Source organism: Bufo bufo, chromosome 9, assembly GCF_905171765.1.
Source record: "Bufo bufo chromosome 9, aBufBuf1.1, whole genome shotgun sequence".
NCBI lineage: Eukaryota > Metazoa > Chordata > Amphibia > Anura > Bufonidae > Bufo > Bufo bufo.
In genome coordinates this window covers 19,472,690-19,488,592 of record NC_053397.1, presented here as the reverse complement: position 1 = coordinate 19,488,592, position 15,903 = coordinate 19,472,690, and the positions used below count along the sequence as shown (strand labels likewise).

The 15,903-nt window shown below is 46.5% G+C and overlaps 1 protein-coding gene across 6 annotated transcripts in view; it reads left to right on the top strand.

The window, feature by feature from the left end:
* Positions 1–12,465, top strand: part of BRPF1 (bromodomain and PHD finger containing 1) — a 47,749-nt gene extending 35,284 nt beyond the window's left edge. For 2 of the 6 annotated variants that reach the window (XM_040408515.1, XM_040408512.1), the window contains 6 exons: positions 4,558–4,851; positions 5,642–5,783; positions 6,930–7,060; positions 9,001–9,122; positions 9,321–9,475; positions 11,307–12,465. In XM_040408515.1, coding sequence (XP_040264449.1) covers positions 4,558–4,851; positions 5,642–5,783; positions 6,930–7,060; positions 9,001–9,122; positions 9,321–9,475; positions 11,307–11,490 — 1,028 coding nt within the window. In that variant the 3' untranslated portion in view covers positions 11,491–12,465. Of the gene's footprint in view, positions 1–4,557; positions 4,852–5,641; positions 5,784–6,929; positions 7,061–9,000; positions 9,123–9,320; positions 9,477–11,306 lie in introns of those variants that run through there. The other 4 variants (XR_005774353.1, XR_005774352.1, XM_040408513.1 and 1 more) reach the window with 4 other exon arrangements.
* The last annotated feature ends 3,438 nt before the right edge of the window (positions 12,466–15,903 follow it).

Here is a 15,903-nt window from a genome sequence, read left to right as displayed (position 1 = left end):
GAGGGCCATGCCACTACTTACCAGCACCTTATGCTTATTCTTCCTGATGTTACTGCGGTAATACATTTTGAAACGGTTGTCAATGTGTGCAGCCAGCGCTGAATGCAGAATGGTGGAGGCAGCACTAGGCACGGCCCGAGCACATAAGGGCGAAATATAGCAGAAAAGCAGAAAGAATTGTCATGTGGGATCTGAATACATTTAATGAATAATCACCGTGGGGAATATCTAAAGGGGTTCGCTTCCTGAAGTGATCTCTACAACGCCATAAGCCTGTGGCTGTTAGCACAGTCGACCCATTGTTCCCTCATTTCTTACCACAGTTAAAGGGGTATTCTGGTTGTTTGAAGTTTACCCCCTATCCACAGCGCTGTACTCGGGTATCTCCAGAACTCCCATAGAAATGAATAGAGCAGCAGCACACATGCCCGACTGGCTGCTCTATTCATTTCAGGGGGGTATGGGGTCCCTGTTATTGTGGTCGGTGGGGGTCACAGCGGTAGGACCCCCTCCGATCTAAGGGTACTTTGACACTAGCGTTTTTCTTTTCCGGCACTGAGTTCCGTCAAAAGGGCTCAATGCCGGAAAAGAACTGATCAGGCATATCCCCATGCATTCTGAATGGAGAGTAATCCGTTCAGGATGCATCAGGATGTCTTCAGTTCAGTCGTTTTGACTGATCAGGCAAAAGAGAAAACCGCAGCATGCTACGGTTTTATCTCTGGCCAAAAAAAAACGGAAGACTTGCCTGAATGCCGGATCTGGCATTTTTTCCAATAGGAATGTATTAGTGCCGGATCCGTCCTTCTGGTCTGAGCATGCGCCGACCGAAAAAAAGGTGAAAAAAATAAATGCCGGATGACACTGCATTTTTTTTGACTGATCAGGCATTTTTAAGTCTTACTAATGCCATCAGTTGGCATACGTTTTGCCGGATCCGACAGGCAGTTCCGGCGACGGAACTGTTTGCCGGATCTCTCTGCCGCAAGTGTGAAAGTAGCCTAATAATTCTTCCCTATCCCATTTAAAGGGGATAACTTCAAACAACCGGAATACCCCTTTAAGGGTCACCTGCTGCCCATGGATTCCACCTGTAAAGAGTGGACGGTAGAGTCCACTGTGTTCTTAGCCATCAAGATGGCGATGATCACGTGACTTATCTAGGTCACCGCTTCCTCCCCTGCATCCTCTTCTCTGTTAAGCTGAAAACATTCAACCAATGCACAGAGACGTGAGATTACCGCTGCGTCTATTTTGAGCGTGAACACAATGCTGCCAGGATTAGTCCAGGAGAGGACACGTATACAAGGAAGCGTATGTAAATCTTGTGACCGTCCACCTCTTCCAGATGGGATCCATGGGCAGCAGGTGACCCTGAACTGGGTTGCTGTGGTAAGAAATGAAGGGGACATGGAGTTTCCTATGCTAGTGCACACAGGTTGGAGATTTTAGACCATTTAAGCAGAAAGCGGCCAAGCCCATTAAGGAGTCATCCGGGTTAATTTACAATTTTTGTAATTTGAGCCCAGATCAGTAAAAATATTAAATAATGATATTAGCGATCCCCATCGGCCCTGCTTCCTGCCAGTCTCGGCTCACAGTAGAAGCTGACTGGCTGAGCTGGGTCACCACAGTGAATGTATTTCCAGAGCTGGAGCTAGTACAGGACAGCGGATAGCAGGGATTTGGGATGTCAGACTGATGATCTATCCCAACGATAGGCCAAAATATAAAAATCCCGGAGAACCCCCTTAAGGCCCCATTCACACGTCTGCAAAAGGATCCGCACCTGTTCCGCAATTTTGCGGAATGAGTGCGGACCCAGTCATTCTCTATGGGCCTGGACGTGAAGCAGAGAGCACACCATGTGCTCTCCGCTTCCGCATTTGCGGAGCGCGGCCCCAAACTTCCGGTCCGCAGCTCCGCAAAAGATAGAACATGTACTATTCTTGTCCGCAGCTGCAGACAAGAATAGGCATTTCTATAGGGGGTGCCGGCCGGGTGCAATTTGCGGGTCCAGAGCACACCACGGACGTGTGAATAGATGGCCATGAGCTGCTTCAGATACCAGTTTTTTCCTGTTGTGGGGGAGATGATACAAATCCCATACTACATTACTGTGAAGGATAAGTACACTGAAATTTCTTTATTTTTTTTTATTTTTTTACCAAAGTTTAAAGATATAAAAAAAAAAATTCGGTATAGGCACCTTAACTTTTGCTGTCATATTTGTTTTCAATAGATTCCTATTGAATGTGAAGTATTATGGGCTCAGTCCCGATATAGGTTGTGCCCACTTGAATGGGACAGAGCTGACATACAGACACACTGCCAAGTGTGTGGCGCTGTGCCTGGTGGAGGTCCTGGGAGTTGCACCCACACCAATCAGACTTTGGTGGCCCATGTTTCAGATAGGCTGTCAATGTTGAACCCCTTTAAAGGGATGGGAGCGATGATAGCCTTGCACACGCTCATCCATCACTTCTCCAAAAAGGGGGCCCGAAATCCCCTCACTTGACCTGAGCAGGTCATAAAAGAAACTGACCAGAAATATCAGTTCACCTCCAACAAATTATTATTCTCCTTGGCCACAAGGGGTCGCCTGCGAGTCACTGGAATATGGGACATCTCGTTTCCTCTGATATAATAGTGCCCTTTATAGTCCCGGGGGAAGACGACCTTCAGGAGTGGGCATGTGTTTTTTTTTATTATTTCTATAAAACCAAAAAAAAAATATCAATCTTAAGCTTCTCGGACGAAACATTCTGCAGCTTTAATATCCTTTGTGTTTCAGTTCCTCATGATTTTCATGATCTCTGCTTGTTATCAGTGAGTAGAAACATTCTTGTTTACATCCGGAAAATAGAAAACCGCCCTGAACTAAGTATTGGCGAGATTTACATCCATCAAGCTTGCCTGGGATGGATACATCACAGCAAACTCTTAGCTTTGAGAAGTAGACAGTGAGGACTGTTTTCATCCCCTGTAGACAAGTAAAAATATTTTGGTTCACTGACGGCAAGCAGAGATCTTGTAAACGACAAGGAATTGACCCTGAAGTCTATTAGAAACCTGCAACGGTCAAACCGGAGGATCTGTTTATTTCAAGGTTTTTTTCTGGGAATTCAGTATTGATGACCCATCCTCAGGCTATATATAGGGGTGCGACTTCCGTTTATCCCCCGCTGATCAGCTGTTGGAAGCGCTGTGGCCTCTTCCTGTGATGTCACATCCTGTCAGTCCCTTGTGCAGCTCAGTCCACAATGTATACAGCCTAATGCCTATGGTGCTGCGCTTCATATAGCGTCTTCACACAGCGGGCTGCCAGGAGTCGGACCCCCACCCATCTATCCTGTGGAAAGATAATCGATATTGAGTTTCTGAAAACCCCCTTTAACAGCAGTGACTCCATTCCAGCACTTATCTGTACATGCCAAGTGTGGAGGAGACGCTCCTAGAAGGTCGGGTTTCTCAGAACACGTTCCTGTGATTGTATTTGCATCGAACACTGTTAAGGGGATCATTTACTTTTGATGAATCTCTAGAAGAGTAAATTGGCTCAGGACGGAGTAACAGAATCCTAATGGGATGCAAAACTGAAATATTAGCTATGTCTGCGTCATAGAGTGTGGATTGTGTCTGTGCCAGCGGGTCAAGTCTTACTGGTAGACCCAGTTTAGCGGTTTTCCAGGATTTTACGAGGGGCGGTGTGGCCAGCACTATGGACTTGTTAGTGCAGTTCCTGACGTGCCAGCGTCCATCTGCATTTGCTTCTGTCTGGTACCGAACCTCAGCCCGTATAGACATTGCAGTGGGACCATTCTCTTTATTCTGGTCGGGTAACGCCTCCTTTTAAAGGGGTTGTCCAGGATTAGTAACTGCTGCTTTATACCAAGTACACCCCCCCCCCCCCCCCTGTCCATGGGTTGTGTCTGGTATGGCGGCTCGGCTCCTTCGAGGTGAATGGGCCTGAGCTGTAACGCCAGAACCCAGCCTGTGGATAGGCAGAAAGCAGCCATTGTTTTCTGGTCCTGGAAAACCCCAGGCCAGACTAGCTGCAAAAAGTTGATTTGTCTTGAGAATGTTTGCTCAGCGTTGGTGTTTCTCGCCGCTCAGAATGAACCTGTAATAAATGCTCGCTGTTCTCTCTTTGTCTTTGTATGTTTGTCCAGTTTGTCGCTCTTTTTGCGCACAGTTTTTGTATTGAGCACTGTACTTTTGAAACGTTTCTTTTGGATAATGTTTTCATAATTTTTTCTACCAATAAAGCGTGTTTATTGAAACTTCCGATTTGGCAGTTTTTGTTTTTTTAGCGCGTAGGACGGGGTCAGTGCTTCATCCGGGTTTGTGTTATCACGTGAAAAACTCCAGATTTAATTTTTTTTAAATTTTTTTTTTGTTAAGCTGTTTGTAATGTGTTTTCTGGAGAAAATAAATACTTTTCCTTCCTTCTCCTCCTCCTCTCTGTTCTGCCCTTTTTCTGTTCTTCACCGCTCGGTCTTCTCTTCTGGGTCTTAACATCCTGCGCTATCTCTACCTGTCTCTTTTTCCTCTCAGGACTTGGCCCAAACACTTCTTCCACCCCTGCACATGAAGTTGGTAGAAGGACCTCTGTCCTTTTCTCAAAGAAGAATCCCAAAACTGCAGGACCTCCAAAGAGACCAGGGAGGCCTCCTAAGAACAGGGATAATCAGCTGACCGCAAGGCAGATCAGCAGTCCCATCGGACCCCCTCAGCTCTCTATAATGGGGGGGTCCCAGAGGCAACGGAAAAGAGTCCGAAGTCCCCGTCCTACGTCTAGCTCAGACAGTGAGAGTGACAGCGACAAGTCGGCAGAAGATGCATCTCTAGGTGAGTCGTGATCGAGGGGCAGGGGGGACAGTCTTGCTATAGTTCGAAGGACTAAATCCTGCAGCGGTGCCATTACAGTACATCTGACCTTGCAAGCAAAAGTCCAACATTTTTGCTGAATTTTTCGAGACTTGAATACTAATGACCTATCCTCGGGATAGGTCATCAGTACCTGATTAGTGGGGGTCCGACACCCAGGACCCCTGCCGATCAGCTGTTTGAGAAGGCAGTTATGGTGCGGCCTTCTCTCTGCTTTTCCTAGGCCAGTGACCCGTTCGTTGGTCACATGACCTAGACGAAGCTCAGTCCCATAAAAAGTGAATGGGGCTGAGCGTCATGCCAATCACAGCCAGTATACAATGTACGGCGCTGTGCTTGGTGAGTAGAGAGAAGGCCGTGGCGCTAACAGGAGCGCCGGTGCCTTTCCAAACAGCTGATTGGCGGGGGTCCCAGGTGTTGGACCCCTACTGATCAGATACTGAGGCATGTCAGGAGAGCGGACAGGTCCTCATTAACTTCTGAAATAACATAAAAATTTAAACTGCAGCAGAAGCAAGATTTTATAAGTCTCTGGGGAATGACTTGTATTAACCCTCTCCTGTAACACTTGCATTTGTGGAATGTTCTAATAATCCTCCCTTCCCACCAGGGGGAGAACTTTGACTTTTACTAGGATACCTGGGACAGAATTAACTCGTTTGTACCTTTTTTAATATGTTTATAATAATAATAATGTTCTTAATTGTGAGGAACGCGCTTTCAATGAACCTTTCCGTTCTTTTCACTTAAGATTTACCCACGAATGGCTTCGGCAACCAGCAGGTGAAGAAAAGTTTTTTAATCTACCGCACTGACTGTAATCTTCCCCGCAGCAGCTCAGACTCGGAGTCCAGCACAACCAGCAGCAGCAGCGCCGCCTCCGACAGAACCAGGTAATGCAGAGTTTGGAACTGTTAAGAAAGGAAATTGTATGTGGTTGTTTTTTTTATAAAGTGGCTTTTCACATAAGTAACCTTTTAAATAAGTCAATAAAAAAATCACCTGACTACTGGCATATTGCAGTCTGTAATAGGGGATAACTATCAGATTAGTGGGGGGGGAGGGGTCCTACCACTGAGACCCCCACCGATAAAGATAACTGGGGCCCCCCCCCGAGATGAACGGAGAGGCTGATGGGGCATGCGTGCAGCCCCTCCATTCATCGTGCAGCCCCTCCATTCATTTCAGTGTAAGTTCTGGAGATCGCATGCCCGACCAGCCTCTCCGTTTGTTTCAGGGGGGCTGCAGGAGGTACAGTGACCCCTGATCGATGGGGGTCCTACCGCTGGGAACCCCACCGATCTGATAGTTATCCCCTAGCCACAGGATAGGAGATAACTTCTAATAATTGGAATACCCTTTAATAATTGGAAAGCCGGATGGCAGCTGTAATGGTGGTTTTATTGGGTCCCAGCAATTATTCATTAAAGGGGTTTTACCCACCATTAAATCTCACATTCTTTGTATGGATCCTAAAAAAATGACACATATTTGACATTCACATCCTGTTAGAAGTAGCGGTGTTCTAATTTACCTATAGTATGGCGCCACCTGGTGTTCACATCACATAGCACTGTTGTGCACAGCCATCTACAGAGCCGAGTGCTGGTGGACACGCATCCTCAGTCGGTGTCCCCACAGCCGGGTCTCTGCCTAGGCATCCTGTGTTCACCGCAGGGCAGCCAAAAGAAATGGCTTTACCCTCTGCTTGCCAGGGAAGGAGCAGAGCCTCTGCAGTAGACAAAACCTATTCTGCAGGGAATGTAATGAGGGACTATATTGTCAACTGTCAGAGGGGGAAGGAGACTGATTCTATCCCAAATCCATCCATAGCAGCACCAAGGGGGGCAGATTGAAGCCAAAAATGATGAAAATGTATTTTCTTATGTTAGAAACACAGCTATTGACATCATTTCAGGACCCTTTAAATATGACGTGACTAGGTCTGGGGAAGTTGGGTGCAGATTTGCTCATTTTCATACTGTCTACAGATCATGTATTAGTAAAAGTCCTTGTTCTCCTCTTTTTCTCTCTTCCAGCACGACTCCCTCTAAGCAAGGACGGGGAAAGCAGTCGTTCTCCAGAGAGAATTACCACGACTATAGCAGCGAGGACACGTCGGGCACTGAAAATGAGTCGTATTCCATAGGGAGCCGAGCAGGGCATGGCTGTAAGCGACTTATTACAAATAATGCGTAGATAAGAAGGGCGAGCAGATGATAACATTAATGCCCATAAGTATATCTTCTGCACGCCGTTTGTATTTAGATACCACATCCTCTGCTTCGTATAAGAGCTTGGCCCACCCAGTCTATTCTTTTACTAAAATGGTTAGTCACATGTCGCCTGATCTAAGTGGGTCATTAAAGGGGAAGCCATGATTTATTCACAGGGCTTGCCTGTGAACTTGTAGTAGTCAGAGATGGTTGTGATATTGGCGATCGGGGACTGAATTTAGACCGTGCACAGTATTGTAGTGCTATGTTTGTGTGCAGTCGGTTATAAAAATGGATTTCCCCTTTAAATGGAATTTGTCAAGAGCGACCTCTCTATAAGGCTTCATGCACACGACCGTATGTATTTTTCAGTCCGCAAAAAATACGGATGACGTCTGTGTGCATTCCGTATTTTGTGGAACAGAACAGGTGGCCCCTAATAGAACAGTCTTATCCTTGTCCTTAATGCGGACAATAATAGGACATGTTCTATCTTTTTGTGGAACGGAAACGGAATGCACACGGAGTAACTTCTGTTTTTTTTTTTTTTTTGCGGACCCATTGAAATAAATGGTTCCGCATACGGTCTGAAAAAAAACGGAACGGACACAGAAAGAAAATGCGTTCATGTGCAAGAGCACTCAGACTGTTTGCATACACATAGCTGTGCTTCACCTGATTAAACAGTTTTCCTTTTGTTGATACAAAGCTCAGTTCCCAAGTTATACTTTTTCTTAATATGCAAATTAGGCCTTTGGTGCAATGAGAGCTTAACTATTGTTACACCCAAGCTCCACTCATTTCTGGGGTAAGCCCATCCCCCACTGCTTTGCGACTGCCTGGTCCTGTCATTCAAAGCAGTCATGGGCTGGTCACAGACAACAAGAGCAACAGAACTTTATATTACTAATTATAATAATAATACAGCCCCAGAGAAAAAACTGGACATAACTGAGGGCAGGGTTAATAAACAGTATGTAATGTATGTACACAGTGACTGCACCAGCAGAATAGTGAGTGCAGCTCCGGAGTATAATACTGGATGTAACTCAGGATCAGTACAGGATAAGTAATGTATGTACACAGTGACTGCACCAGCAGAATAGTGAGTGCGGCTCTGGAGTATAATACAGGATGTAACTCAGGATCAGTACAGGATAAGTAATGTATGTACACAGTGACTGCACCAGCAGAATAGTGAGTGCAGCTCTGGAGTATAATACAGAATGTAACTCAGGATCAGTACAGGATAAGTAATGTAATGTATGTACACAGTGACTGCACCAGCAGAATAGTGAGTGCAGCTCTGGAGTATAATACAGAATGTAACTCAGGATCAGTACAGGATAAGTAATGTATGTACACAGTGACTGCACCAGCAGAATAGTGAGTGCAGCTCTGGAGTATAATACAGGCTATAACTCAGGATCAGTACAGGATAAGTAATGTATGTACACAGTGACTGCACCAGCAGAATAGTGAGTGCAGCTCTGGAGTATAATACAGGCTATAACTCAGGATCAGTACAGGATAAGTAATGTAATGTCTGTACACATTGACTGCACCAGCAGAATAGTGAGTGCAGCACATTTAACCCCGTGTTTTAACTTTTCAGTTCTTTTATAACTCTTTTTTTTAAGTTGTCACACACCCAAACATTTGACAAAGGTGAAAGCAGCCATTACGTGGACTGAACCGTTACTCATAGGAATTTGTTGTCGGTTCAGCAGGAAATACTGCCTCGTGGTTAGAAATGATCTTGTGAATAATGGCCACGCCCACAACATGGCTGCCACCAGCGTTCTATCACACTTTAGACTCTCTTAATATATTGTATATCATGTGAGCACCCAAAGCAGGCCTGTGACTTGTGCTCTTTTCTGTTGTTCAATAGTGGTGCGCAAAGGAATGGAGGGACGAGGGGCGGGGTGGCTGTCCGAAGACGAAGACTCCACTCTAGAAGCCTTAGACTTGGTGTGGGCCAAGTGTCGGGGATACCCCTCCTATCCAGCTCTGGTAGACATCAGTTCCTCCCCTATTATTTTTCCGTGTTGTTGTAGATGTTATGGATATAATTGTAATCCACACATGATCACAATGGGTCCAACTAAATCATAGTAGAAACTAATCACTTGTGTGTCCGAGTCAGAGTCATTGATGTCAACAGTTGTTAGAAAACAACAAAAAGCTTCATCCCGATTGTTCTTTGTCTAGATTATCGACCCAAAGATGCCCAGAGACGGAGTGTTTCACCACGGCGTCCCAATTCCTGTGCCGCCCGTAGATGTACTCAAGTTAGGAGAACAAATGACTCAAGAAGCACAAGAACACCTCTACCTCGTCCTGTTTTTTGACAACAAACGTACCTGGTAAGAAACCACTTTCTCCTTAATGTGTGAGTCTGCTACACATGGATCTCTGGAAATGTGCAACCTGAAGGTGGTAGAGATTTCCTAAATCCATGCTGTATGTCAGTTTACTGTACAGTGCACACGTAATATACAAATGTAGTATAAATCAGCTGCTTACTTAAAAAGGACTTTTCATGGGATTTTTTTTAAAACTGATACCTTAGTACGTAGTATACCTGCTGCAGATGCTATTGCTTTTTTTTCCCGATAGACCACGCTGTTGCTCCACTAGTACCCCCTGTGTGTTCTGGCGCCAAATATGCTAATTAGTACCATCGGTACAGGGAGGAGCAGACCTCGGCTCTCCTCCCCGCCTGCGACACTGTCCAATCACTGCGGACCGTTCCGCAGCCAGGGAGAAGACGAGCTGTTCTCGGGAGATTTGGTAAATCTCACGAGAACAGGCTATGCAACTAAGGTATTCTTTTAAAATATAAAACCCATGAAATGTCCACTTTAAAAGTTATGGTCACCTTTGAACACAATTTTAGAGTAACTTTGTAAATAAATCATATTATTTTCCTGTTCTGATATGATTTACATCATGTATTATACTCTAGAGCTGCGCTCGATATTCTGCTCGCTATGTGCATACATCACCTAAGGCCTCATGTACACGACAGTGTTTTTTCACTGTCAGTGATTTGGCTTCAGTGGTCCGTGTCCGATTTTGCTTCAGTTGTGTTTCCTTGTGTCTTCCTTTTTTTTTTGTCTGACTGGGAAAAAAAGGAAGGTTAATCAAAAGTGTAATTTTATTGCACCAAGGTCTTGTAGAAAAAAACGGACACAGATGACATACCAGTTGTGCATCCGTTTTTTTTTTGACGGACCCATTGACTTGCATGGGTCCGTCCTCCGTTTTCCACTGACAAGAATAGGACAGGTTATATTTTTTCGACGGACTGGAATCACGGACGCAGAGAAAAACGGAGCACTATCAGTTCTTTTTCACAGCTCGATAGAAATTAATGGGACCTTCGCTAAACTGTGAAAAATGCCGGAACGGACGCGGATGCACACAGCGGTCGTGTGCATGAGGCCTAACTTGTACTGATCCTGACTTACCGGAGAACTGCATTCATAATTGTGCTGGTTGTCAGACACAAGATATTTTTCCAACAAGTAATGTATGTACACAGTGACTGCACCAGCAGAATAGTGAGTGCAGCTCTGGAGTATAATACAGGATGTAACTCAGGATCAGTACAGGTTAAGTAATGTAATGTAAGTGCAGCTCTGGAGTATAATACAGGATGTATCTCAGGATCAGTACAGGATAAGTAATGTAACGTATGTACACAGTGACTACACCAGCAGAATAGTGAGTGCAGCTCTGGAGTATAACACAGGATGTAACTCGGGATCAGTACAGGATAAGTAATGTAATGTATGTACACAATGACTGCACCAGCAGAATAGTGAGTGCAGCTCTGGAGTATAATACTGGATGTAACTCAGGATCAGTACAGGATAAGTAATGTAATGTATGTACACAGTGACTCCACCAGCAGAATAGTGAGTACAGCTCTGGAGTATAATACAGGATGTAATCCAGGATCAGTACAGGAAAAGTAATGTAATGTAAGTACACAGTGACTACACCGGCAGAATAGTGAGTGCAGCTCTGGAGTATAATATGGTCTGTAACATACAATAAGATAAATAATGGTGATTTTTCTGTTGATGATACCGGCAGATGAAGCTCACAGTCGCCATATTCACTCTGTTTTGTTTTTTCTCTCATAATGGTGAATGGTTTGGTGATGAATCTATTCTCCCCTCTTTGCAGGCAGTGGCTTCCCAGAACAAAGCTGGTTCCTCTGGGGATAAATCGTGAACTGGATAAGGAAAAGATGCTAGAAGGAAGGAAGTCAAACATTCGTAAATCTGTTCAGATTGCCTACGACCGGGCCGTGCAGCACCGCAATAAGGTTCAGGGTGCACCGAGCAGTGATACCAGTGAAAGCGATTAGCCTCTTCCTTCCTCCGGGGCGGCATATACTTGTGTCTTACAGACTGTCGCTTTTCTATTTTGCTGCTATTACAATGAGCAAAAAAAAATAATTATGGTAACCAAAATTGTTACCTTAAAATGTGTAGAATTTTAATCAAGAAACATAATGGAGGGCGCCTAGGGCTGACAATGTAGATAGGAGAAGCCCTTCTGCCTTCGGTTCTAGTACCCGGGAATAGAGTTTCTCAGTGGAGGCTATTATGGTCGCTGGTTGACCATCTGATTACAAGCCATCTGCTGCGGATCTTCTTGTATGTGACTTTTCTAGGACTTCCGGTAATTATGAACAATACAGATGACTTTTGTGTTCATGGATGTTTTACATCTGGTTTTCTGATTTTCGTCTCATGGGAAGATGAAGATATAGCCCCTTGAGATGCCCCATTTCTTAAAAAATAGCTCATAAAGACTGTCCACTCAGAAGATCGATGAGGAGGAAGAATGACATCCTTACTTCCAGCAAAGTGAGTGAATCGCTGTGTGCAGCTTCTCTGCAGTCCGAGCACTACTTAAAAGGGTTTTCTTGGATTTTAATACTGATGACCTATGCTCAAGATAGGTCCTCAGTATATGATCGGTGGGGGTCCAACACCTGGGACCCTTGCCGATCAGCTGTTTGAGAAGGCAGCAGCACTTGCAGTAGTACTGTGGCCTTCTCTCTGCTTTTCCTAGGCCGAGTGACAACACGTTCATCAGTCACGTATCCTAGGAGCAGCTCAGTACCATAGAAGTGAATGGGCCTGAGCTGTGATACCAAGCACGAGCACTATCCAGTGTACAGCGTCGTGCTTGGGGAGCAGGGAGAAGGCTGCAGCACTCAGAAGCGCTGGCGCCGGTTCAAACAGCTGATCAGCGGGTCTCCCATGTTTCCGTCCCCCACCATTTAGATACTCAATCACAGAAAACCCTTTTAAGGAGGACCTGACCGCCCTCCTGACGTAAAGTAAATACATGTATTCCCTGTAAAAAAGCAATTCTGGAGCATCATTTCTTAGTTCTCTGCAGAACTGGTATCATTCCTCTTTTATTCCTCCTTGCAGTGTGTGACAGAATTGACTGTGGGTGTTACCATGAACACTGTCCAAACTGTGCTGACAGTGTCCAGCAGGACACACCCTATTGGGAAAGGCAATGGTAACGCCCAGTGGAGGAATAACAGACGAACAGCACGACTCAGAGTTCTAAATAAGATGCTTCTTTTTTGGTTTTATAGCGGATACAGGTGTTTACAAAAACAGGCGCTGTTTGGTTTTCTAACTTGTCTTTCATGGAAACCTTGTGGACTTAAAGGGGTTCTGCACTTTGTTCAAACTGATGATCTATCCTCTGGATAGATCATCAGCTTCTGATCGGCGGGGGTCCGACACCCAGGACCCCCGCCGATCAGCTGTTTGAGAAAGCAGCCGCGGCCTTCTCACTGTTTACCGCTGGCCCAGTGACGTCACGACTAGTATCACTGGCCTTGGTGCGGCTAAGCTCCGTTCCCTTGAATGGAGCTTAGCCCCGTCCAGGCCAGTTAATACAAGTCGTGATATCACTCAGCCGGCGGTAAGCAGTGAGAAGGCCGCGGCGCTGCTGGAGCGCCGCTGCCTTCTCAAAAAGCTGATCGGCGGGAGTCCCGGGTGTTGGACCCCCGCCGATCAGAAGCTAATGATCTATCCAGAAGATAGATCATCAGTTTAAACAAAGTGCAGAACCCCTTTAATATCTGGCTGCATGGATGGGCCTTATGCCGTATACCGGGATGTTCAATCATTAGGCAGGAGAAGAGAGCGGGACATGTGCTCACATACCACTACTTTAGATGCATCCTGCTCTGTATCGGTCCATGGGGTGCATTCTATAGCTTCCATCAAGTGGCCGTCTGTCTGTAGGATGCACTCTGTAATCAATGGCATCTACAGGTGCTGTTAAAGGGGTTGTCTCACCTGGAACATTGGTGGCATATTGCTAGAGTATGCCAGATAGGTGCGGGTCCCAACTCTGAAGAATGACGCTCCCAAAGAGAACAAGAGAGCAGTTTGCATGCGCGGCCGCCCTCCAATCATTTCTAAGGGAGCGCCAAAAATAGCCGAGCGCTGGACCCCACTATTCTGAGACCCTAAAAACTTCAAAGACAAGGAGTGTTCTAAAATAACAAAAGAAGCAATATCCATCTGTACGATTCTCTGCCGCTGGTCCTGTGCTCCCCCCTGGTCTTTGTTTCTGGCACTGAAATGATAACTACCCGATGTGATCGCTTCAGTCTGGTATGTCATGGCTGCAGTGCTAGTCTCTCTGGGGGTAGTCTATTATGTCACGGCTGCAGTGCTAGTCTCTGGGTGTAGTCTGGTATGTCACAGCTGCAGTGCTAGTCTCTCTGGGGGGTAGTCTATTATGTCACGGCTGCAGTGCTAGTCTCTCTGGGGGTAGTCTATTATGTCACGGCTGCAGTGCTAGTCTCTCTGGGGGTAGTCTATTATGTCACGGCTGCAGTGCTAGTCTCTCTGGGGGTAGTCTGGTATGTCATGGCTGCAGTGCTAGTCTCTCTGGGGGTAGTCTATTATGTCACGGCTGCAGTGCTAGTCTCTCTGGGGGTAGTCTGGTATGTCACAGCTGCAGTGCTAGTCTCTCTGGGGGGTAGTCTATTATGTCACGGCTGCAGTGCTAGTCTCTCTGGGGGTAGTCTATTATGTCACGGCTGCAGTGCTAGTCTCTCTGGGGGTAGTCTGGTATGTCACGGCTGCAGTGCTAGTCTCTCTGGGGGTAGTCTATTATGTCACGGCTGCGGTGCTAGTCTCTCTGGGGGTAGTCTATTATGTCACGGCTGCAGTGCTAGTCTCTCTGGGGGTAGTCTATTATGTCACGGCTGCAGTGCTAGTCTCTCTGGGGGTAGTCTATTATGTCACGGCTGCAGTGCTAGTCTCTCTGGGGGTAGTCTGGTATGTCACGGCTGCAGTGCTAGTCTCTCTGGGGGTAGTCTATTATGTCACGGCTGCGGTGCTAGTCTCTCTGGGGGTAGTCTATTATGTCATGGCTGCAGTGCTAGTCTCTCTGGGGGTAGTCTATTATGTCATGGCTGCAGTGCTAGTCTCTCTGGGGGTAGTCTATTATGTCACGGCTGCAGTGCTAGTCTCTCTGGGGGTAGTCTATTATGTCATGGCTGCAGTGCTAGTCTCTCTGGGGGTAGTCTATTATGTCACGGCTGCAGTGCTAGTCTCTGGGTGTAGTCTGGTATGTCATGGCTGCAGTGCTAGTCTCTCTGGGGGTAGTCTATTATGTCACGGCTGCAGTGCTAGTCTCTCTGGGGGTAGTCTATTATGTCACGGCTGCAGTGCTAGTCTCTCTGGGGGTAGTCTGGTATGTCATGGCTGCAGTGCTAGTCTCTCTGGGGGTAGTCTATTATGTCACGGCTGCAGTGCTAGTCTCTCTGGGGGTAGTCTATTATGTCACGGCTGCAGTGCTAGTCTCTCTGGGGGTAGTCTATTATGTCACGGCTGCAGTGCTAGTCTCTCTGGGGGTAGTCTGGTATGTCATGGCTGCAGTGCTAGTCTCTCTGGGGGTAGTCCATTATGTCACGGCTGCAGTGCTTGTCTCTGGGTGTAGTCTGGTATGTCACGGCTGCAGTGCTAGTCTCTCTGGGGGTAGTCTATTATGTCACGGCTGCAGTGCTAGTCTCTCTGGGGGTAGTCTATTATGTCACGGCTGCAGTGCTAGTCTCTCTGGGGGTAGTCCATTATGTCATGGCTGCAGTGCTAGTCTCTCTGGGGGTAGTCCATTATGTCACGGCTGCAGTGCTTGTCTCTGGGTGTAGTCTGGTATGTCATGGCTGCAGTGCTAGTCTCTCTGGGGGTAGTCCATTATGTCACGGCTGCAGTGCTAGTCTCTGGGTGTAGTCTGGTATGTCATGGCTGCAGTGCTAGTCTCTCTGGGGGTAGTCTATTATGTCATGGCTGCAGTGCTAGTCTCTCTGGGGGTAGTCTATTATGTCACGGCTGCAGTGCTAGTCTCTCTGGGGGTAGTCTATTATGTCATGGCTGCAGTGCTAGTCTCTCTGGGGGTAGTCTATTATGTCATGGCTGCAGTGCTAGTCTCTCTGGGTGTAGTCTGGTATGTCATGGCTGCAGTGCTAGTCTCTCTGGGGGTAGTCTATTATGTCATGGCTGCAGTGCTAGTCTCTCTGGGGGTAGTCTATTATGTCACGGCTGCAGTGCTAGTCTCTCTGGGGGTAGTCTATTATGTCATGGCTGCAGTGCTAGTCTCTCTGGGGGTAGTCTATTATGTCATGGCTGCAGTGCTAGTCTCTCTGGGGGTAGTCTATTATGTCACGGCTGCAGTGCTAGTCTCTCTGGGGGTAGTCTATTATGTCATGGCTGCAGTGCTAGTCTCTCTG